At 44.5% G+C, this 23779-nt stretch overlaps 1 protein-coding gene across 6 annotated transcripts in view; it reads right to left on the bottom strand.

The window, feature by feature from the left end:
- SNX13 (sorting nexin 13) overlaps nt 1–23779 on the bottom strand; it is a 127077-nt gene that overhangs the window by 55705 nt on the left and 47593 nt on the right. For all 6 annotated transcript variants that reach the window (XM_081970131.1, XM_081970134.1, XM_081970129.1 and 3 more), the window contains exons 3-7: nt 21048–21150; nt 20511–20600; nt 4087–4208; nt 2093–2214; nt 694–795 (exon numbers count right to left, since the gene is read on the bottom strand). In XM_081970131.1, coding sequence (XP_081826257.1) covers nt 694–795; nt 2093–2214; nt 4087–4208; nt 20511–20600; nt 21048–21150 — 539 coding nt within the window. The remainder of the gene's footprint in view (nt 1–693; nt 796–2092; nt 2215–4086; nt 4209–20510; nt 20601–21047; nt 21151–23779) is intronic.

The following is a 23779-nucleotide window of genomic DNA, read 5'->3' as shown; positions in this document are numbered from 1 at the left end:
TAATTTCCTCCCCTTAAATAGTTCACTGCAGACTTCTAATTTTATTTATTTATTTAATTAGACTCGGGGCGGTGTACAGGTATAAATTTAAAAAACCATACAAATAATAGTATACATAGCTAAAATTAGATTAAATAGCCCCTGTACGAATTTATAAAAATTAAAAACTTAGACCATAAAACCAATCATAAAAATTTAAAAATAAAACTGAGGTGGGAAAGCTGGAATTAGGCCAGGCCGGCTAGCTGAAACAGGTGGGTTTTGAGTTTCTGACGGAAAGAGCGGAGGTCCGTAGTCATTCTAATGTCAGGGGGAAGGTCATTCCAGAAGGTCGGGCCCATCACAGAGAAGGCCCTTCCCCTAGGTGTCGCCTGCTGGCACAGCCTAGTGGACGGCACCCGGAGGAGTCCCTCTCTGTGTGAGCGAATCGGCCGAAGGGATGTATGGGGCAGGATACGATCCTGCAAATTTTATCAGTCATACAATCATATTCTTTCCTTTAAAGTATATAATTTTTATAATATAGTAAAATAATTATATAGTCATATAGTTTGAACATAATACATAAAAATAGCTAATATTTTACCCTATGTTAATTATATTGTTTTAAAGCTTAATAAAATGTTGTAGAATAGAGATGGTGATCAGCACTTTTCATTTAATGCATAATTAAGAAGGAAAATAATCATATACCTTCTTCATCTTTGGGAGATGTGCAGACCAGATCACGACAGATGGTCTCTTCCATTTCAACTTCAACTTCAAAAAATGTATCTACAAGATCTTCTGCTCCATCTACACCAAAATTGGAAATTTGAACAGATTTCATCTAGAAGAACTTTAGTCTGCAATAATCCCTATTACTGAAGTAATTGTATTCAGATTTCGCCTCCTTATAAACATTTGTTATTTTAACATTTATGTACTATTTGCGTATGGATTAGTAATTTAATTCTCTTTTCCTACATTTTCAAAGGTATCCAGTTGCTAAAGAAGAGACTTACTGTCGATTTCAAATACATTGTATGTACAGCTGTAATGCAATTACAATACATAGTGTAGATAGTGCCTTCCACATCAGTGTCAAAAGACAGCAAGGAATATGTTCTTGTGTTTGAATGTATAACACAAAACAAAAAAGAATAATAATTCTTACTAGTTTTTGGGCAGTAGGAAGCAAACTGTTATTTGCTAGGCTGTACTGTATTGCACATCCTGTATTTCCATTTCTTTTTAGTTACTTTGCAAATCATGTGAAGATGGCCAAAATATTCTACATTCAAAACCAGCAATTCACGTACTCTACCCCTTCAAGTTATCTTCCTTCCATCCAGGATTATGAGTTCTGGCTGAATAGAAATTAAACAAGAAAGCTTTTCTACAGAAAGCACATCTGTCTTTGGCCAGTGATTTCTGTTTATGCAGGAATCCAATGCTGTACTTACATAACCAAAATGTTCTAATCCCTCCCTTTAAATTCCCCTGCAATTGCCTCTATTCTCCCTTTTAAAAAATGCAAGGCATATTATCAGGTAGCCTAAAATCAGGGCAAGGATGAAGAAACCAGAAAAAGACAGTGGGAGAGCACTTCAGTACAATGTGTGCCATGTACAATATGCTATTTATCTGTAATGTAAATAGAACAATGACTGAATTAAGGAACTTTTAGCAGAAAAAGGTGTACCTGGTGTACCTTCTGTGTTGCTGTTTTTACTTCTGGAACAGCATTGATCCCAATGTCCATATGGTCATGACTTTCATGCAAGTCTTAAAGACCAGCCTCTTCCAGAAGGCATTGTATCAGGATGATTTGTGAATTCACTGATTTAGTATTGGTTTCAAGTTTTCATACACTCTGGATGCTTGTCTATTATGTTTACAATATTATTTATTGTAGTATTACATTATCTTTATTTGTACAACACCTTGAACTGCATCAAAATCAGATGGCCTTATAAATATAATAAAATAAATATAAAAATAGCAATAACTTTATACATAAGACAGGTTGAATTAACGCAAGATAGGAAAGAAACTGCCTTTATTTAATTTATTATAACATTTCTATAAGGAGAACATATCTAGGCAGTACCTTTAATTTGTTCATCTTTTTCAGACATTCTTTGCTGAGCTTTTCTGAATACTCTAAGATGAGTAGTAAAATCATCTACAATTCGAGTAGTAAAATAAGGTTGCCAATCTATTTCTTTTGTCCTTAAAAATTAAAAAAATTACAATGTATTACATAAAATGCTTTTTAATACAAATTGACAATTTATTTCTCTGATCTTAACTTGTTCATTGGATAATAATTTTAGTTACATTTTTGACACTACAATAACACTACAATAGTTTTGCTAAGATCATTTTGCTTTGATATCTCATTGCTGCTGTTTTACAGTTTGTTTGGCTTTTGTATATATCATACACAATGGAGAAGATCTCAGTTTGATTTCAACAAAATTATCTAGCTGGATTGATCATAAAGACTTAAGGGGATAGGCCTTCTGCACAATATATTAATTTCAGCCAATATATGAACTGCTTTGCCAAAGACCGGCTTCTACAAAATAAAGCTAGCTTCAATTTGCAATAAAACATTTTGAACACAACAGAGTTGGCACTATATTTTTCTGCCAACAAACTATTATGTTAATTCTTTTAAGCTCCCTCTATAGTTATACAAACTGAAGTTCTTAATATAAAGGGAATGTTTTACAGCAATGATGATGAATCATAAATGGCTAATTAGCCATTATTCCATCCACCAAATTCCATCTAAATCTTACTAAAATTAAGTTTCTTGAGTTTCTATAAAATGCATAGATATTTAAATATAGCTACCAGTAACTTTTCACAATTTTAGGGCAAATTTCTAATAATGCTATTTTTAAAAAGATGTTCAGTTTTTTGTAGTCAGCTTCATAAATGAAGCAGAGTTGTCTCTGGGATCTGGTGAATGGCCCACATTGGATCCATCCTGAAATCCAAGCATGATTTTGGCATGGAGTGTTTGGAGTATGGGGCATTTAAAACCAGCAGCCAGAGACAAGAGATCTCTTTCTAGTTCAGACAATTTGCTGCAAATTTCCCATGTTGTTCAAATGTTTTTCAGTCAGCTGTAGAAAACAGAGCAAGTCCTCTTTGCAGGCAGCAGTGGCGTGCAACCTTTCCTGCTAGCTTTAATAATATAATAATAATAAATAATAATAAATATTTATTTCTTAGCCACACCCTCTCCCGAAGGACTCGGGGCGGCGTACAACAAAACATAGGAAATAAATATATCGACATACATATAACAAAACATATACCAAGACATATACACGACATATACAAGGAGGAGGTGAAGTGATAGATAAAAACAAGTAAAAACACAATGTTTAAAAAACCCTAAATAAATTGAATGCAATTAAAATACCCCAAATAAAAAAACCCGTCAGGAGCGATATAGTTGGATCAAAGTTGAGCCAGGCCAGCAACTTGAAAAAGGTGGGTCTTGAGCTTTACACGAAAGGAGCGGAGGTCAGAGGTATTACTAATATCCGGAGGGAGGTCATTCCACAGGGCTGGGCCCGCCACAGAGAAGGCTCTACTCCTAGGCGCCGCCCCTCGACACTGTCTGGTGGACGGCACCTGGAGGAGGCCCTCTCTGTGCGAGCGGATTTGTCGCAGGGATGTATGGGGCAGAATACAATCCCGCAAGTAACTAGGTTACTTAGGTTACAGTCCCACTGACTGTTTGGGGAAGTCAGAAGGAAAGATTAGAAATGCCGAGCAACCATACTGCAATTACATGACCATAACTTAGAGTATGTCATAAGTCATACTTTCAAAAGCTAACCTTTATTCAGTAGCAATGTAATTTCAAATAGTCTCTGAACTTTATTAAGTTCTTTATGTTCATTAAGCAAAGACAATCTGTAACAATATTGTTCTGTGAAATATCTAGGTCGTTTTTGTAAATAACATGTGTTTGAAGATATTCACAGGTAATTGCCATAAATGTATTTAACCTTCTTTTATAAAATATTGGGAGATTTTTACAGACTTGTTTGAAAAAATTATACTGAAAATAATTCTTACCTAGAAGAAAACTGAATTAGTGCATTTTGGAGAGTCTGCCTGATTTCAAGAAGAAAAGATTCATCATCACTTAGTGTATAATACCAATACTGGACATAGTCACGCAAGGAAAATTGAATGATCTGAAATATATACATTAAAAAAAAATCAAACATTAAAGCATTTATAAAGCAATTACATTTAACAAATATTTAGCAAATCAACTTAATAAAATAAAAATTATGCGTGTAATGATCTAGTTATGTTTGCATTAATTTATAAAACTATATAAAAATCTATGAAACTTCAAACTGTTAACACTGATCACTATTTCAAATACTTATGACAATGTTAATCATATAATCCATTTACTTTACAGGTAGTTTTCAACTTACAACCAGAATTGAGTCCAATATTTCAATTGCTAGGCAAGGCAGTTGTTAAGTGAGTTTTGTTCCATTTTACGATCTTTTTTGCCACAGTAATTAAGCAAATTACTGCAGTTATTAAGTGACAAATAGTGATCACATGACCCCTATGATGCAACAATCATAAATATATACCAATTGACAAATGCCTGAATTCTGATCACATAAGTATGGGGAACTACAACATACCTAAGTATGAAAACCAATGATAAATTAACTTTTTCAGTGCTGTTATAAATTTGAAAGGTCACTAAATAAATGGTTGTAAAGTCAAGGACTACCTTCACAGCTTTTCAAATTAGAGATGAGAATTTCATTTTGTCCATATTTATGAGCATATTTATTCCTAAAAATATTTCAACAGATACAATTATGCTGTGTTTTCTTCTGAAGTGGAACTGAACGAATATGAATACATGAAGAAATAACATGCAACTGCCACAAATCAATTCTTACATCCTTAGCTTGAATCCCACAAGATAAATGGAACAATAGTTCTTTTAATTTTCTTTCTTATGTCTGCTAAGTTGATTTTGTGTGTGTATATGCAATCTTCATTTAATTTCCATTGCCAGAATCCCAATATAACTGTACTAATTTGATTTTTTTTTCAATTATCCTTTTTTGCCTTTTTTGTTTTTAAGGGATTTCATATAGAAATGTATTCTAGTAATAGAAATGAGTACATCCCTGCACTACCACCCCACTTGCCCCCATTGTGTTTTGGACTTTACCTTTCATTTTCCAAGCACTTACAACTCCATATTTTCTGATTTTTTTCTTATTCTAGATGTTTCAGAAATTGAGGAGGAGCCAAAAAGTGTAGTAAATGATATATTTTATAATGATCAGTATATTTATATTGGCCAAAAAGGAACACCATTAAATGTGCTATGTGGTATGCATACTATCACAGTGTTTCTATAATTTACCAGGAGATACTTTGTTTGTTTTCGTTTTCTCATAATCCTAGAATTAAGTGATTATTTAAAAGGGTAATATAATTTGGATGGGGACAATGTATGAACATGCTAGAATATTGCAGCTACAATAGATTATTCATACTTTGGAGCCTTAAAACAGCTCTTTTTATCCCTGTTTGTTAGAATACAATATAGGTTTCACATATTTTCTTCCATGCACTATTTTCTCATGCTCTACACTAATTTCCATTAAATTATGATGTTCCATTTTCTCTTACAACAGAATGCATTGTTTAAAGTTTCCATTCCTGATTTGTTGCAATCTATCTGTAATAATTTTGTGTTTACTTTAGTTTGAATATTAGCTTACTCCAATCATAGTTTCTGAGATCAGGTAAGAGGAAATTTTTCTGCTCCATTAGACAGGGAGTGGTACCTAACATTGACATTTCCTCATGTGGGCAAACCATAGTAATAACTTAGTCTATACTTACGATCTATTCAGATTAGCAGCAGATAATATAGTACACCTGCACTATCCAAAAACAACCTTATCATCTAGCTATTTAAACTTCTAGCATGCATTTCATCATACCTAAGAAATTCTGCTCAAAATGCATGGACTATGTGCACAATTATTAGGCAAGTTGTATTTTGCCACAATTATTGGCAACTATTAATGTGCAGAATTATAATAATAATAATAAATAATAATAAATTTGGATTTATTAGCCGCTCCCTTTCCAAGTAGGACTCGGGGCGGCGTACAATGGAGCATATAACATGAAACATATATAACAACACCAAACGTACATACATACACAACACACATACATACACGTACATACACGGAGGAGGAAGCAAATTACATCAATAGACAGTTAAAAATCTGCTTTAAAATACCCCAATTGTAAAAACCCAATAAAATTAATATTTAAGAACAATTTAAAAACAGTTTGGAGGAATGGGAAAATTACGATTGCGATTGAGCCAGGCCGGATAATTGAAAGAGGTGGGTCTTCAGCTGTACACGGAAGGAGCGGAGATCGGAAATCATCCTGATGTCACGGGGGAGGTCATTCCATAGGGCTGGGCCCATCACAGAGAAGGCTCTGCTCCTGGGTGTCGCCCCCCAGCACTGTTTGGCGGACGGCACCCGGAGAAGTCCCTCTCTGTGTGAGCGAATTGGTCGTAGGGATGTGTGGGGCAGGATGCGATCCTGCATATAACTAGGCCCTGTGCCATGGAGCGCTTTAAAGATCATAATCAAAACCTTGAAACGCACTCGGTAGACCACAGGCAGCCAGTGCAGCTCGCGCAGGAGAGGTGTTACAGGGGAGTATCTAGTCCTCCCCATAATCACCCGCGCGGCTGCGTTCTGGACCAATTGTAGTCTCCGAGTGCATCTCAAGGGAAGCCCCATGTAGAGAGCATTGCAGTAATCCAGGCGAGACGTCACTAGCGCATGGGTGACTGTGCGTAGGGCATCCCGGTCCAATAAGGGGCGCAATTGGCGCATCAGGCGAACCTGATGGAACGCCCCCCTTGCCACGGCTGTTACATGGTTATCCATGGACAGCCGGGTATCCAGGAGGACGCCCAATTATTATGCAACTAATTGAAAAATGAAAATTTGTCCATCTCACTCATTTATTTTCATCTCTTAAAGTGAGAATAAACGAACAACTTAAAAAGTACAAATATACATTTCTGATTTTTTTTTAAAGTGCCAATACCCTTCTTTTCAATAACAATCATAAGCCTTCCATTCAAGAAATCTATCAGTTTCTTGATCGGTTGATGATCAACTTTTTGTGCAGTAGCAACCACAGTCTCCCAGACACTGTTTAGAGAGGTGTACTGTTTTCCTTCATCATAAATCTCCTGTTTAAGAAGAGTCCACAAGTTCTCAATAGTGATGAAGGAGACCATGTCTTATTTTTTCATTTTTAAGGCTTTTTTTCATGGCCCCGCCGGAGTCTGAATCTGCAGTGGAAGATGAGGTGGAACAAAACTGACAGCATGACAGAGCAGCTCCATTTGGAGAAAACTGGGGAAGGGCCCAGGCAAGGCTGTTAGGAATTAGTAAGGCCTGCAGGCAGGGAGGAGAGACAGAGCTCAGATGATGAGCAAGGACCACCCCCTCCTGATGCAAGGGTTCGGAGAGGGCAGAGAAGGCATGATATCGCAGACAGAACAGGCCACTTGCGAGGAGAGTGCCCCGCCCAGCTTTATCAGGCACACTTGGAGAATGAGACACCATGGGGAGGGGCATCTGTTGTGAATGACCATTGGCTTACCTGAAGGGTCCTTTTCTGTGCACCGTGGGAGAGTCCAAGCAATGGGTTAATTCAGTCTGGTTGCCCTGGATACTGAGGAACTTTTTTTTCTCCTTTAACCACATCTCCTAGTGTGATTACTCCCCAGAATTTCAAGATGGTCTGTACCGAGAGGATGGAGCGAAAGCATCCAAAGATGACTCTTGTTGACACAAAGATTACGAATCCCTGGACGGATCAGCCAGGGTGGGTTGGACTCTCCCGCAATGCACAGAAAAGGACCCTTCAGGTAAGCCAATGGTCCTTTTCCTGTGCACCGCTTGGAGAGTCCAAGCAATGGGACATACCCAAGTTATTGTCCATCTTGGCGGGCAGAAGCAGAGTCCCGGGATTCAGCTCGTCGTATATCAGAGTTGGGGACACAACACTCTGGAGCACCCTCCTGCCGAAGGACGCCTCAGCCGAGGCGTAGATGTCCAGCTTGTAATGTCGAACGAAGGGTGACGGGCAGGACCACGTAGCTGCCCTGCAAATGTCGAGGATCGATACCTGGGTGGCCCAAGCCGCAGTTGTGGCTGCACTGCAAGTGGAATGGGCCGTAATGCCCCAAGGCACCGACCTGGCCTGGCTTTCATAGGCTGAAGCGATGCAAGCGCGCAGCCACCTGCCAACAGTGGAAGAAGAAACTTTCTTGCCCAGGGAGCCTGGTTGAAAGGACACGAATAAAGACTCTGACTTCCGGAACTTGGAAGTATGGGCGACGTACGTCTTCAGCGCTCTTCTAACGTCTAGCATGTGCCATAGACACTCCCTGGGATGCGACGGATGCGGGCAAAAATCAGGAAGCACGATGTATTGCGTCCTGTGGAACCAAGTGTTGACCTTTGGAATAAAGGTCGGGTCTAGTCTCAACACCACCCTGTCCGGGTAGATGGAACATAGGTCCTGGCGGACAGACAGGGCTGCCAGCTCTGATATACGACGAGCTGACGTTATGGCGATGAGGAAAGCCGTCTTGATTGTGAGATGTCGTAGGGACGCAGTGCGAAGCGGCTCAAAAGGCGGGGAGGTGAGAGCCTGAAGGACCACGGACAGCTGCCAGGTGGGGTAGCGGTGGACCGTGGGAGGTCGGAGGTTACTGGCCCCTTTGAGAAAGGAACGTACTCTGGGAACCTTGCTGAGAGGCAGGACAGGGTCAGCGGCCCAAACGGTGGAAAGGGCCGCCACCTGTCGCCAGAGAGTGTTAGGAGCAAGGCCCTTGGCGAGACCCCCTTGCAGGAAGTCCAGAACGCGGGGCACAGGAGCCATGACCGGGTCAAGTTGCAAGTCCTCGCACCATTTGGCAAAAGTGGCCCAAGAAACATCGTAGATCCTTGTTGTCGAGGGTCGTCTAGCCGCCTGTATAGTGAAGACTACCTCATCTGATAAGCCTTCGCGCCTCAGCAGGTCCCCTCAAGTGCCAGACGGCCAACTGGAGCCATTGGGGCTCCGGGTGGACAACGGCCCCCTGGCTGAGAGAGACCTGATAAGGTGGAATTCTCCACGGAGGCGATAGAGATAGGCTGACCAGGTCGGCAAACCACGATCTCCGGGGCCAATGAGGGGCCACGAGGATCACTTCTGCTCCCTCCGCGATGATCTTGTTGAGGACTTGCGGTAGCAGGGGTAGAGGTGGGAAGGCGTATAGCAGGCCCCAGGGCCATGTACAACGAAGGGTATCCGTCCCTTCCGCCCCCGGGGACTGGAAGCGGGAGAAAAATCGGTGAAGCTGAGCATTCTCCCTGGACGCAAAGAGGTCGACCGTCGGGGTGCCGAATCTGCGGGACAGCTGGTGGAACAGGGCAGGATCCAACCTCCATTCCATGGAGTCTATGGTGGTCTTGCTCAACCAGTCCGCCTGGGTGTTGTCGACACCCGAAATGTGGTCGGAGCGAAGAGACGCCAGGTGCCTCTCCGCCCAGCGCCCAGGGATTCCGCTTCTCTCATCAATTTCTTGGATCTGGTGCCGCCCTGGCGGTTTATGTGCGCCTTGGTGGCCACGTTGTCTGTCATTAAGAGGACGTGTTGCTGACGAATCTCATGGTGGAAATGTCGGAGCGCCAGACGGGCCGCACGCAGCTCCAGAAGATTGATGCTGTAGGACATCTCGGTGGGTGACCACTTGCCTTGCACTATGAGATGACATATGTGTGCCCCCCAGCCGGCAAGGCTGGTGTCCGTGGTGACGACCAACCGGTCGGGTTCTTTGAAAAAATGGCCCTTGAGGAGCGCAGGGGACGTCCACCATCGGAGGGACCTCTTCACCGCCGGGGGGACGCGCACCAGCCGGGTTGATTTGCTCCTGGAAGCCCTCTGGTGGGGGGAGGAGGAGCCATTGAAGGGCTCTGGAGTGAAGACGAGCCCAGGGAACGATCGAGATGGAGGAGATCATCTTCCCCAACAGCTGTGACAGGAGGACGATCGGTACCTGTCTCGCGTGCATCACCTTGTGGATCGTGGACACCAAGCTGTCTAGCCTGTCCTGGGAGAGGAAAACCCTGCACAAGGAAGTGTCTATCACCGCCCCCAAGTGGATGAATCTGGTGGTGGGAACCAGGTGGCTTTTCTTTAGGTTCAGGGAAAAGCCATGGCTCCTTAGGGTCTTCATTGTGATGCGGAGGTCCTGCAAGGCCTGCTGCCTGGACAACGACTGAATCAGAATGTCATCCAGGTAGCACTGCAGCCTTATGGGTCTGTGCCTGAGCTGGGCCGCTACAACCGCCAGGACCTTGGTGAAGGTCCTGGGTGCCAACAACAGGCCGAAGGGAAGGGCCCGGTATTGGAAATGCCGTCTGGCATAGAAGAAGCGCAGGAACCTCCTGTGCTGGGGACGGATGGGGATGTGGAGATAGGCCTCCTTTAGGTCGATAGAGGTGAGGAGGTCTCCCTGACGGATCCCCGTCAGGATAGACTGGAGGGACTGTATCTTGAACCTCTGATAGGCGATGTGCCTGTTGAGGTTCTTGTGGTCCAAGATGGCCCACCAACCCCCCCGAGCTTTTTGGTACCAGGAAGAGGATGGAATAAAAACCCCTCCCCTCCTGGTCGGGGGCACCTGTTCTATCGCGTCTATCTCCAGGAGATGAAGTATCTCCTGGTTCATGAGCTCCCTCTTCAGAGGGCAGGAGGGAGTGATGCACCAGATGAAGTTCCGGGGCGGGAGGGATAGGAATTCTAGGGATAGGCCCTCCCTCACAATCTGGAGGACCCAGGCATCCTCCGTGGTCTGGGCCCAATGGTGGGCGAATAGTGGGAGTCGCCCCCCTATGGGTGATAGGCCCGGGCAGTCATTTTGATTTGCGGAAGGGCCTGTTGGAGGCTCCGCCGCGGTTGGATTTGCGGAAGCCAAATTGCTGTCTATCTCTCTCCCTGAAATTTGACATGTCCTGGAATCTGTCCCGACTGACCGGCTGGTCTGTAGGGTGGGGATAAGGTGGAAGAGGTAGAGGGTTCTGAGGCACGAAAGGACTGCCTCCTGGGGTAGGGAGCAGACTTCCGATCCTGCTTTTTTGAGAGAGATGGTAGGACCTTTCTTTTATCTTTCGATTCAATGAGGAGCGGGTCTAGCACTTCCCCGAATAATTTGGCTCCCTTGAAGGGGGCGGAGGCCAGCTTCCATTTGTTTTTCTGGTCCACCTGCCAGTGGCGTAGCCACACTAGACGGCGGGAGGTGATATTGGCCGCCAGAGCCCTCGACGCGAACTTGGTGGCGTTGAGGGACGCGTCCGCAGCATATTGGGAGGCCGCAATAATCTTTGAGATATCCTGGCGGAGGTGCATGTCCCCCACTGGGAGTTTGGTCAGCAGCTCCCGCAGCCAGATGACCGAGGCCCTATTAATAAAGGACGCGGAGGAGGAAGCCTTGATGGCCCAGGCGGCCGCAAGGTGGGCTTTGTGACATACCTTCTCCGCCTTCTTATCCTCCGCCTTAAGTCCCTCCAGCAGGTCGGCTGGGAGGGGGGAGTTGGAGGTAAGGGTGGCAATGGGCGGGTCCACAGTCGGGAGAACCAGGAGGTCTTCTAAGGTGGGGTCCATTGTGTACAGCTTTTTGTCCGCCCCACTAGGGGAAGACAAGGTGGCCGGTTGGGTCCACTGTCGTTGTATCATGTCCAGGAATAGGCCTGGAACCGGGACCAGTTCTTGCTGGAAAGCAGGAACGTCAAACATGGCTGCGTTGGGGTTTTCGTGGACTGAGTCGGTCGGAGGTTGGGCCGGCTTGGGTTTGATCCCTACCCTAGTGGCGGCCTTGGCCTTATGGAGGATAGACTTAAAGAGGCTAGGTTTGAATAGCCCCGAAAAGGAGGGGGCGTCGGGAGGGAGGCCCTCGTCCTCAGATAGTTCCTGTCCATCCGGGTCAGGATCCTCGATGGCAGAGGTTTCACTGACCACAGATGACTCAAGGGACGGGTGACGGACACATTTGGCTGGTGGGGGATCCACCGGGCCAGGGTGGGGGCCTCCGGGCTCCGAAGGGGGGTGGGTCCATTTCCGGAGACCTCAGCAATGCCGTTGGCGATTGCGTGATCAACCACGGCCTGCATGCAGGCCGAAAGCTCGGGTTCATTGTCAGAGTCGGAGTCTCGTTCCCCGGGAGCCTGAAGGTGGTAAGGGGAAGCCCCGGCTGGGCGGGCCCGGCTGGGACCCTCCGGAATGGGGTCCTACTCATATGACCAGGACGGAGCTGGGGAGACCGGTTCCGCCAGCGATCTATCTTGGGACATATCCTGAGACTCTACCTCCTCATTCATCAAGGTCAAGGGATCGCCCCGGGATGGGGGGACAGGGGGTTCCCCTGGAGGGGACCCGGTCTCTGTCTGGCGCTGGACCTTTTCAAATTGTTTGTCAAGGGCCCGTTGGCGCCTTTCAGCATCCCTAACTTCGGCTGCAGATGGGGCCCTAATAGGGTGTTTGCCCGTGGCCCCTGAGGTGCTCTTGCCTGCACCCCCACCCCTGGTGGGAGGGGTTTCCTTGCTAGGGGCCTGAGAAGGGACTGGTCTAGCCTCTAGGGAACCTGGGGGGGGGGGCAGCTAAATGCCAATGACCGCACAAGGATGATGCAAAAGGCACTGGCAGGTGGACAGGATGCAGGAGGATTCAACTGTCTATTCTGCAAGGACAAAGGAAAAAAAGATGAAATTAATTGAAAAGGCTATGATAAAAAAACATTTACGCCAGTAAGCCAGTTATAAGAGAGGAACACCCAGGAGGAAAATTAACGAAATGGGCCTGCAGCTCAGGCTGCAGGGACCTGACAGGAGAGGCAGGGAAGAGAGTAGGCCAGAAATCACGAACTGTTATGGAAGGCCTGGCCTTCAGCTTAGAGGTAATTGCTTCCCTGTGCCGGTTGCGAAGGTCACGTGGTGGCCAAGGCACCAGCGCCGCTGAAACTATTAGGTGGTGGCCGAGGGCCTGCTGGGCGGGCCCGGACAAGGCCCTGTGACCACCTAGCCACCTCCTGCCTAAGCGTGGCTGAGCGGCAATGGCCGATAATTAAGGCGCAAAAAATTCACGCCAAAAAATGCCCACCGCAATAGCGAGGGACTAACGGAGGCAAAAGCGGTGGCCGCGTGCAACCCGGGCCCCTCGCTCCTCCGCGGCGGCTGAGGGCGGAAAAAAACGCAGGGAAATGAAAAAAACTAGCCGGAAAAACAACAAACCGGGAGGGAACCGAGCGAAAAAAAAACCTTGCCGCTGCTGCCGCGCTCCAGGGAGCAAGCGGCAGGCCTCCAAGCCTGCAGAACTGCGAGGCTGTGGAGAAAAGCCTCCCCCCACCACACGCTTACCTCCTGGCCTCCGGGGCAGCTCGAGCAGCTGCGGATTGGAAGGGAGGTCAAAATAGAGCAAGGGGAGATAATGGAAAGAAACCAAACAACCTTAAGGAGAATTTTTTTTTTTAATAAAATTTTTATTGGTTTTTCAACATTTATAGGGAAAAGGGTAAATGGACAGGTATACAAATTTTGGCAGTTGCAAAGTGTGGTAGGCGCCCCTCCCTCCATACTCATAGTGTACATTTATATATAATGCATTGGTATATAATTGGTTACAATCAGCATGTTAGTTCTATTACTATTTTCAATCAGATTAGACATTACAGTATAAAATCCAGATATAATTCCATTATCACTTTCGGTCAGTTTATAATAATATGATTTTCTTGTTTATTTTTGTGATCTGAGTTTTCTTGCTATTGCCCCTTCTCCCTCCACTGGCAGAGCTCTGGCCCCTCCCGTGTCCTGTGTGTCCGTTGTAGTGTCTCGTGTTTTTTCTAGGTGTGGTTTGTTTTTTTCCATAAAGGCCTGCGCCTCTATGGGTGAATTGATTCTGATTCTTGTCTCCTCCCAGAATATCAGCATACCTTCAGGCATCAACCATCTAAACCACACCCCTTTCTGGTATAATTTATTTGCTAATTGCGAATAATTCTTCCTTTTTTCTCTAATCTTCTTAGGGATCTGCTTCAGAATGGTTATCTCCCTATCATGGTATGTCAATGCTTGCCCCCTTTGTACACCCAGAATTTCATCTCTTGTGCTTTTTCTAAGAAATTTAATGTGAACCAATGGGTACATTGTGTGTTCTAGCATAGGCTGAGTTCACTCTATAAACCAGGTCTATATCCCACCCCATCTGTTGTTTTTCTTTGTGTGTGTAGTCAGCCAGGATGTTTGTCATGATGTCCCTTATGTTTTCCCCATCTTCTTCTATATCATTTTGAAATCTAAGGTAATAGGACATTCTCTCAAATTCTATTTTCATCTGTTGGGTGTCAAGATCTTTGTTCCCTTTCTGCACAGCTTCTACCCCCCCCCTCACCTCCTCCACCCCCCCTTCCACAAGATTCAGTCTTTGTGAGTTCTTATATATTTGGGCTTGATTTTCTTTAATTTCATCTTTCATTTCCCTTAGCTGTTTCTTGATTTCCTCCTGGCCCTGTAAAATTTGTTGAAGCATTTGTTGAAAGTCCATCTCTGTAGTCTTAGGCTGCATCAGTTCTGTTATCTTTGACTGTGTGGCTGGACTGGATGTTGCAGATGTTGGAGCAGAAGTGGCAAAGCCAGGTTTTCCAGGAGGTGGTCTTTTGGGTGGCATCATTTATAACGTTAGAAGTTCAGTCCATATATAAGATAGACAGTTAGAAAAGAAGTGTAGCAAGGTGAGTTTCGGGAGCAGAAGAACCAGGCAGAAGAGAGTCTCTCTAATAAGTCTGGAATACCAATCCACAAGAGATTCCGCTGGGAGACACGGAGACAAAGACCGGAAGCCTGAATTTTAAAGGTGGAGTCAGGTTTCACAGTTCATAAAGACAACGGAAGTGTGCCATCTTGCCCTGCCAGTTTTGGGCACAGAGGCATAACAAAGTTTTAAAAGTTCCAAAAGTCCTCAAATCATCAGTAATATGTAGAATTAAATTGAAGAGAAAATCATTTTAGCCTGGGTGAGGCTTCATTTGTTGGCTCTCCCCCCTCCTCCTTCCCCGGGGGCTGAGAGCAAAATTGTTCCTCGCCGCTTGTCCAAGGGGGGGGGGGAAACCCCTCCCTCCAGCCGCGCCTCCAAAATGCTCCGAAAGTTAAGATTTTAAAAAGCTGAGTAATTCTTCCGTGCAGAGTAGGGAATGAAAAGAGAAGCAACCTCACCGCACTGCAGCTGCTTCCTTCTATTGTTACATTCTCCAGTCAGCTTGTAGCGAGGCGCAGAAACGCAAAGCGCCCTCCGAGTTTGCTCCCCGGTGCCTTGGGCGCGTGAGAGACCTCCCGCCGGCCGCCGCCGCTGCAGGAGTCCTCCGCGATGCCGCCCCTCCGGCAGGACCCCTCTGCGGGGTGTCCTGTGCCCCCCAAGGAGTGGGGAAGCCCACCGGGGAGCCGGAGTGGGCAAGGAACTGCCCGTCGCTGTCGGCCGCCGGAACCGGAACTCCAAGGAGAAAATTTTTGATTAGGAAGGTAGGAGAGTCCAAGCCAAGGAGTTAATTCAGCCTGAGCTCTCAAAAACGCATCCGAACGGGCAGACTGAGGAATGAAATTCTGGGGAGTAATCACACTAGGAGGTGTGATTAAAGGAGAAAAAAAGTTCCTCAGTATCCAGGGCAACCAGACTGAATTAACCCATTGCTTGGACTCTCCAAGCGGTGCACAGGAAAACAAACACTGAGATTCTGAAGTGTTGTGTGCTGACATTGCCAAGAGTCCTTGAATTCCTTGTTGGCATTATGGACTAATTATCTGGATCCTTTGCTCCCTGAACTCCTTGCTTGAGCTTGTTTTGCCAAATACATTTGGAATTTACAGCCGCGCAGCCTTGGCGCAGATAGCGCTGGGCTGAACTAATTGCAGCCAGAGGCTGTTTGAGGCTTTTATGTGGATTTGTTCTCACTCTGCTCTGGGATGTGCCAGAATAGTGGGAGCATTTTGGGAGATTTGGAGTAATAAAAAGGCAGTTTGAACTGCCAGCTGTTTTATCTCTGTGCTGTGCCCTTGGTCATCACATCTTTACTGGCTAGCTACAAAGTGCAGTTCTTCGATGCAAGAGATGGAGCATTGTCCTGCATAAAAATTATCAGTTTTCTTGAAAGACGCAGACATTTTCTTGGACCACTGTTTGAAGAAAGTGTCTTCTAAAAACTGGCAGTAGGTTTGGGAATTGATTTTGAGTCCATCTTCAACCTGAGAAGGTCCAACTAGCTCATCTTTAATAATACCAGCCCATACCAGTATCCCACCTCGACCTTCCTGGTACCTGAATTGAAGTGCTCATTACTGATCCAGCTACGGATCCATTCATCTGGTTCTTCAAAAGTCACTCTCATCTCATCAGTCCATAAAACCTTTGAAAAATCTGTTATTTCTTGGCCTAGTCTTGCCGTTTCAACTTATGTGTCTTGTGGCAGTCTGGTTTCAGTCTCCCTTCTCTTGGCCATGTCTTTGAGCACTGAACACCTTGTATTTCTGGGCACTCCAGGTAGGTTGCAGTTCTGGAATATGACAGCACTTGAGGATAATGGATTTCTGGTAATTCACATTTAATTCATCTTAAATCTTTGGCAGTTAATGTGCATCTTTTTTTCTCAACACATTTCTTGTGATTCTATTAACTATTAGCAATAAACCTTTTGACGGTTCTGTGATCACACCTCAATATTTTAGAAATTTTAAGAGTGCTGCATCCCTCTGAAAGACTAATGTATTTTTCGGATTATAAAACGCTCCAGACTATAAGAGGCACTTAGCTTTTGGGGAGAAAAACAAGGGGGGAAAGAATCTGCCTCTGCTTCCCAGCAGCCATCCGGTATTCATCTGGCCTATTTTCCGCAGCCCGTTCACTGCCTTTGCCCGTTTGCCACCGCCCATTTTCTACTATCCATTCGATGTGGCCCATTTACTGCTGTTGCCTGTTTGCCGCCACACGTTTGTCGTGGCCCATTAGCTGCCACCCATTTGCAGGGGCTCGTTCACTGCCCTCATGGCCCATTCGCCACCACAAATATTCGGAATATAAGACGCACAGACATTTCCACCCACTTTTGGGGGGCGGGAAGTGCGACTTATACTCTGAAAAATATGGTATTTACAAGTTTTGACTTTTCAGAGTCAATTAAATCTTTTTTTTTTTTTTTGATCTATTTTGTCTGGGGAAAAGAAGCTTCCTAATAATTATGCACACGTTGATACAAGATGCTGATCTTAGGCCATACTCTCCCTCTTTACAAAATATATATATATATCATCCGATATGATTATATCCACCAAGCATTCATGTTTATACAGGTTGGAGGTGGTAAATATGCATTAAAATGATTTGGTCAACATCAGAAGTGGGTTCCTACCAGAATAGTCTGGTTCGGCAGAATAGGTAATAACTCCGGCAGATATGTGACTGTTCTATCTGCCATTCTATTCTCGGCAGCGCCATCTTGGTTTTCTGTTCTGCACATGCGCAGAACAATCTTCATTGAAAAAAATGTAATTTTCTCCATTTTTAAATGTGCACATGCACAGACCATTTTATATACAAATGGCCCTCTGACCCGCCCCACCCAGCCACTCACCTCCTGGGTGGCTTCCCTGCCTAAGCTGACTTGCCTGCCTAAGCTGCCACGTGGTGCCTGCCCTGTGCTCCAAGTGAGCTGTTTCCTCCTCGTACAGGTAAATCTCGTTCCCCCCACCCAGAGTTTGCTGTGCCCCCCCCCGGCTTGCAACCTTACCTTCCCTGGTTCCGAGGCTTCAGGGAGGCCTGCTAGGCCCAAAATAGAGCGTGGAGGGCCTAGCAAGACTCCCTGCAGCCCTTGGCAGAAAAAGCAGGGGAGTGGACTTCAAGAGAGAAAGAAAGAAAGAAATCCTCACTGTTTGGGGATCCCCAAGTGCATGGAGCAGAGTGGTCTTCAAACTTGGCAATTTTAAGATTTGTGGCCTTCAACTCTCAGAATTCAACTCTGCTGGCTGGAGAATTCTGGGAGTTGAAAATCCACAAGTCTTAAAGTTGCCAAGTTTGAAGACCTCTAGTATGGAGCTTGAGTTGAGAGCTTATTGACAGTGCGACTAGCTATCCTTGCTCAGGTAAGCTAATCAGTAGTGGAGCTCTAAGAATGCCAGATGATTAATGGGCATGTTCTCAGTTTCAAAATATCTGGCTTTTCTTCTGCGTACCAAAGACCACCTGGGGTTCTTCACAGAAAAGGAGGAAGGGAGGAAGGAAGGAGGGAGGGAGGGAAGGAAGGGAGAAAGAGGGAAGGAAAGGGAAAGGGAACAAGGTATGGATATATGGATAGAGGGTGGGAGGGAGGGAGGGGAGAGAGAGAGAGGGAGAGAGAGAGAGAGAAAGGAAAGGAAGGAAGGACCACAAATCTGGCACTAGACACAGGTTCAGAGGATGCTTTGAAAGAGCACAGCAATCCAGGGCTGGAAGGGACTTCAGAGGTCACCTAGTCCAACCCCCTGGTCCAGCAGGAGACTTTATATCATTTTGGTTATTTTAGTGCCTCTAACACAGAGGAGAAATTCCCAGAAATCCCCAGGCATTGCCAACTTCTCTCCCCTAGTAAAAAAAAAACCTAGAGCAAAACCTTCATGTAGTATTAAAAAGAATAGAAGGGAGGGTGATGTATTGTTTAATGGACTGTTAAATTGGCAAAATGGATGGCTAAATTGACCACGTCCACTCAGTCACATGACCGCCAACTATTCCCACCTGGTCATATGACTGCCAAGCCACTCCTACCCAGTCACATGACTGTCAAGCCACGCCCACAAAATAAGCCATGCCCATAGAACTGGTTGTAAAATCTTTTGAAACCCACCAGTGGTCAACATACACACTTGCCTTATAATTGTACACAAGTGTACTTATGTTTTGTAAATAGTTCTGCTATTAGTTCTGAAATACCCCTTTATAAGAACAATTAATTTTTCAAAAAAATCCTAAATAGTAACAGCAACAATTTCGAGAGTAAGCTTAGGAGGGGAGCTGGCACTAGTAATAATATAAGTAGAGGATCATGCTGTGTGTCTGTGTCTGTGTGTGTGTGTGTGTACGCGCGCTCATAATTTTGCTATCTATCTTTGCTAGATGTATTAACCAAGGTTGGGATCAAACATATTGGGCCAAAGATAATATCTCTCCCCCCACACACACAGATCAGAGAGTCTGAAGACAAAAAAGCTAAAAGTGATTCACAACATAACCTCAGTAGAAAACAAATATTGCTGTAATATAGGTATCCCTTGTTTTGCAATTGAATTGGGACCATCAGCTTGATTGCTAAATGATAATGTCACTAAGAAGAAAATCACATAACTGCATCTGTTTTATAATATTTACAATACTATTTCAGCTTTTCTCTTTTTCCCACTTTTTCAGGTGTTCTACGGCTCAATTTGATAATTAACAAGAAGAGAATTAATGTTTTCATTTATATTTATGGGACAGAATGGGAGTACAAGAGAATAAGCAAACATACAATGCAGAACACACACTGAAAAAATGTGTTGGTGCTGACGACATAGTATACTCTTGGCTGCAAGCAGGAACTGAAAGTATATTGAAAGTATAACACTGATTAAAATCTTGTCAATTACAAGCAGCAACTGGGAGTCAGCTAAGGTCACAAAGCTGTTTGTTAACTTGTGGTTAGCACCAGATATGAAATTCCAGGAAGAAAGGCAGCTCAACAATAGCTTGCTTGTTTAATCTCTCAGCTCTACCAATGTAAAAAAATGGAAGAAGAAAAAAAGTGTGTGTGTGTGTGTGTGTGTGTGTCAGGCACAGGACAAATCATGCTAACTATTTTGATGAACACAGGACAAGAGAGAGAAAAAAAGAGGGAGAGACACAGACAGACAGATATAGAGAGATGTTGCCAATGTCATTAATATGAGCAATAGTTGTAGTTACTTTTTCAGTACTGTTGTAACTTCAAATAATTGTTGTTAATTGTCATTAAGTGAGATCTATCAGTATCATCATCCTAGCTTGACAATAGAGAGACAAATGCTGACAAGAGACATACATTCAAGACATTCATGTGTCATACACTTTTAGGTACATTCAAAAACATTTAGGAGAGGGTATATTTTATATTATGTTGTTAATCTTCCATTCAAGGTTTGAAAAGAACAGGTAATTCATGCTGCACATGGCATTCATGTTACTTGTAACATGAATTATATATTGTACAATTTAAATACTTAGATTATTTTTTTATCAAATATTTACATTAAATAGTTGAACTCACAGAACATTAGAGTAATAAACTTTTTTAAAAAAATCAACGTTTTTCAACTCACTTGCTGCAGAGGTTCATCAATTATATAGGCACCAGTTAACCTCCTATCAATCTTAATAGGTTTGCTTTCCTCTTTCATTTCTTCTATGCACTTTGGAAAAGAATATACAAAGTTAATTTGTATTGCAATTTTATTAGTTTGCAATTTTAGTTCACATAAATACAAATTTGAACAAAGGTTATGTTTTACAATATAACCGCTATGCAATGGTCTTTTCAAATTTTAATAGAGGTGGGATACAAACAAACACTTTTTTCTTGTCAATTGTTATTACTTCCTCAGTGGTCTTTCCAGATTTTAATCAGGGCAGGATATAAATAAACAAATAAACAGGATCAAGGAAGTCAATGGGTAATCCAGATTCACTTAACAGTGTTACTAACTTAAAAACTGCAGTGATTCACTCAACAAATGTAGCAAGAAAATTAATAAAATGGGGCAAAATTCACTTAACAATTGCCTCACTTAACAATAGAAAAATTGGGCTCAATTGTGGTCTTAAGTTGAGAACTACAGCTTTTATTTTTTGTTGCTTACCTTATTAATGCCAAATGAGGTCGGAGGAAGAAAGGAGTGTTCACACTGTTCGAGGTACTTCTCAGAATTAGTTTTTCCAAACAAGAGTGTTACCACAAAGCCCCTCAAAAAATAAATTACATAACAAACTTTGAGATAATGTAGTGACTAACAGTGACAATAAACAACTACTCACTCATATATGCATATTTCTAAGGTTATTCCTACAATTGCTCCATTAGGATGCTAAACGTTTTATTTAAAAACAGTTTTATTAAAGAAGCACAGTTGGTAGAATTAAATTCTCCTTAATGCCTTTAAAATTAGCTTTGTTCCTCTAGAGGGAATTGAAAATTATTATAATTTCATAACATTGCTCATAGCAAATTTTAAATAAATACAATTGAGTAAATCATAACTATTCAGAAACCTGAAAATAGTTTCAACGAATACATCAAAGTTGAAGGTAACAAATAATTATATATTTTAAAAAATTAAGATGTTTGCTTGTGTTCCTTATAAAAGATTGCTCAAAGGGCTTGGCAAACTTTTGAAAAATTTCCAAATAAGCTTACAACCTACCCTGAAAACAAGTCCTAGCCCAATTTTCACACATGTGCCAAAATATAACTCCTACCCCCAAAATATGCCCTAGTTAAGTTCCACTCTCCATCTGGTTGTATGAGATGGGGTGAGGCACTTACGTAAAAATCAACCTAGGGCAGGGGTGGAGTTGCCCCATGCGCCCTGTACCTGCTTAATTTAGGACCATCATAGGCAGGCCTCTCATGCCCTGACACCTGTCGCACATTGACCCCAACTTCTGCAGTCGCTCGGCTCATCACACAGCCCGTGCAAGCTGCGTCCGAGCTGCAAAGCTGGATTTTTTTTAAAGGGGTGGATTTGGATTTGGATTTATTGGATTTATATGCTGCCCTTCTCCCAAGGACTCAGGGCAGCATACAGCATTAAAAAACACATAGTACAAAAGTTAAAAGGAAATTATAAACAGTCCCAAAAACAAACCCAATTTATATAACACTCACATTTTAAAAATTAAATAAAATTAACAGGCCAGGCCGGCTTGCTGGAAAAGCCAACTTTTTAGGGTGCGTCGGAAGGACCGGAGGTCAGGGATTATGCGAAGCTCCAGGGGCAGCTCATTCCAGAGGGAAGGCACTCCCACAGAGAAGGCTCTCCCCCTGGGGGTCACCAGCCGACACTGTCTGGCCGACGGCACCCTGAGGAGGCCAACTCTGTGGGATCGTACTGGACGGTGGGAGGCTCTTGGTGGCAGTAGGTGGTCTCGCAGGTACCCTGGGTCTAAGCCATGGAGCGATTTAAAGGTCATAATTAGTACCTTGAATCGCACCCGGAAGACAACTGGTAACCAGTCCAGGCCGCCTAAAAGGGGTGTAACATGGGAGCACCTAGGTACGTACCCCCATGATAACCCACGCGGCTGCATTCTGGACCAGCTGAAGCCTCCGGGTGCTCTTCAAGGGCAGCCCCATGTAGAGAGTGTTGCAGTAGTCCAGGCGAGAAAGGACGAGGGCATGAGTGACTGTGCACAGAGCATCCCGATCCAGGAAGGGGCGCAACTGACGTACCAGGCGAACCTGGTAAAAGCCCCCCGTGGTCACGGCTGTCAGATGTTCTTCTAAACTAAGCCGCGTATCCAGGAGGACTCCCAGATTGCAAGCCTTCTCTGAGAGGGCTAGACTTTCTCACCCTATCATCAAAGATGGAACAAGATGCACAAATCGGGATGACGGAAACCACAGCCACTCAGTCTTGGAGGGACTGAGCTTGAGCCTGTTCCTCCCCATCCAGATCTGCACAGCCTCCAGGCATCGGGACATCACGTCGAGGGCATCGTTTGGGTGGTTTGGGGTAGAGATGAAAAGTTGGGTATCATCAGCATATTGATGATACCGTACCCCAAAACCAGATGATCTCGCCCAGTGGTTTCATATATATGTTGAACAGTAGAGGTGAGAGAACCGACCCCTGGGCACCCCACAAGTAACGCGCCTGGGGGTCGATCTCTGCCCTCCAGTCAACACAAACTGATCCGATAGGTAGGAGGAGAACCACCGTAAAACGGTGCCCCCCACTCCCAACCCCCCGAGTCATCGCAGTAGGATACCATGGTCGATGGTATCGAAAGCCGCCAAGAGGTCTAATAGGACCAGGCCAGAGGAGCAGCCCCTGTCCCGGGCCCGCCAGAGATCAACGACCAACGCGACCAATGCCGTCTCCATGCTGTACACGGGCCTGAAACCCGACTGAAACCGATCCAGGTAGACAGCTTCATCCAGGTACTGGGGAAGCTGACGTGCTACCACACTCTCGACAGCCTTCGCTACAAAGCGAAGGTTGGAGACCGGACGGTAGTTGGCTAAAGAAGCTGGGTCCAGGGAAGGCTTCTTAAGGAGCGGTCTCACCACCGCCTCCTTCAAGGCGGTGGGAAAGAACCCTTCTCTCAATGAAGCGTTGGTAATCGCCTGGAGCCAGCCTCGTGTCACCTCCCGGGAAGCCGAAACTAACCACGAGGGACATGGGTCCAGCACACAAGTGGCAGCACTGAGTCTCCCCATAATCCTGTCCATGCCCTCGAAGATCACAGGGTCAAACTCATCCCAGATAGTCTCCTCAAGATTCATCCCCGTCGGCTCGCCCAAATCTACCCAGTCAGAGTCCAAGCCTGTCCGGATCTGAGAGATTTTATCCTGCAGATACTGAATAAATTC

Source organism: Natrix helvetica, assembly GCF_964273705.1.
Source record: "Natrix helvetica genome assembly, chromosome: Z".
Taxonomy (NCBI): Eukaryota; Metazoa; Chordata; class Lepidosauria; order Squamata; family Natricidae; genus Natrix; species Natrix helvetica.
The sequence above is the reverse complement of the archived record's forward strand: the minus strand, read 5'-3'. Positions and strand labels throughout refer to the sequence as shown.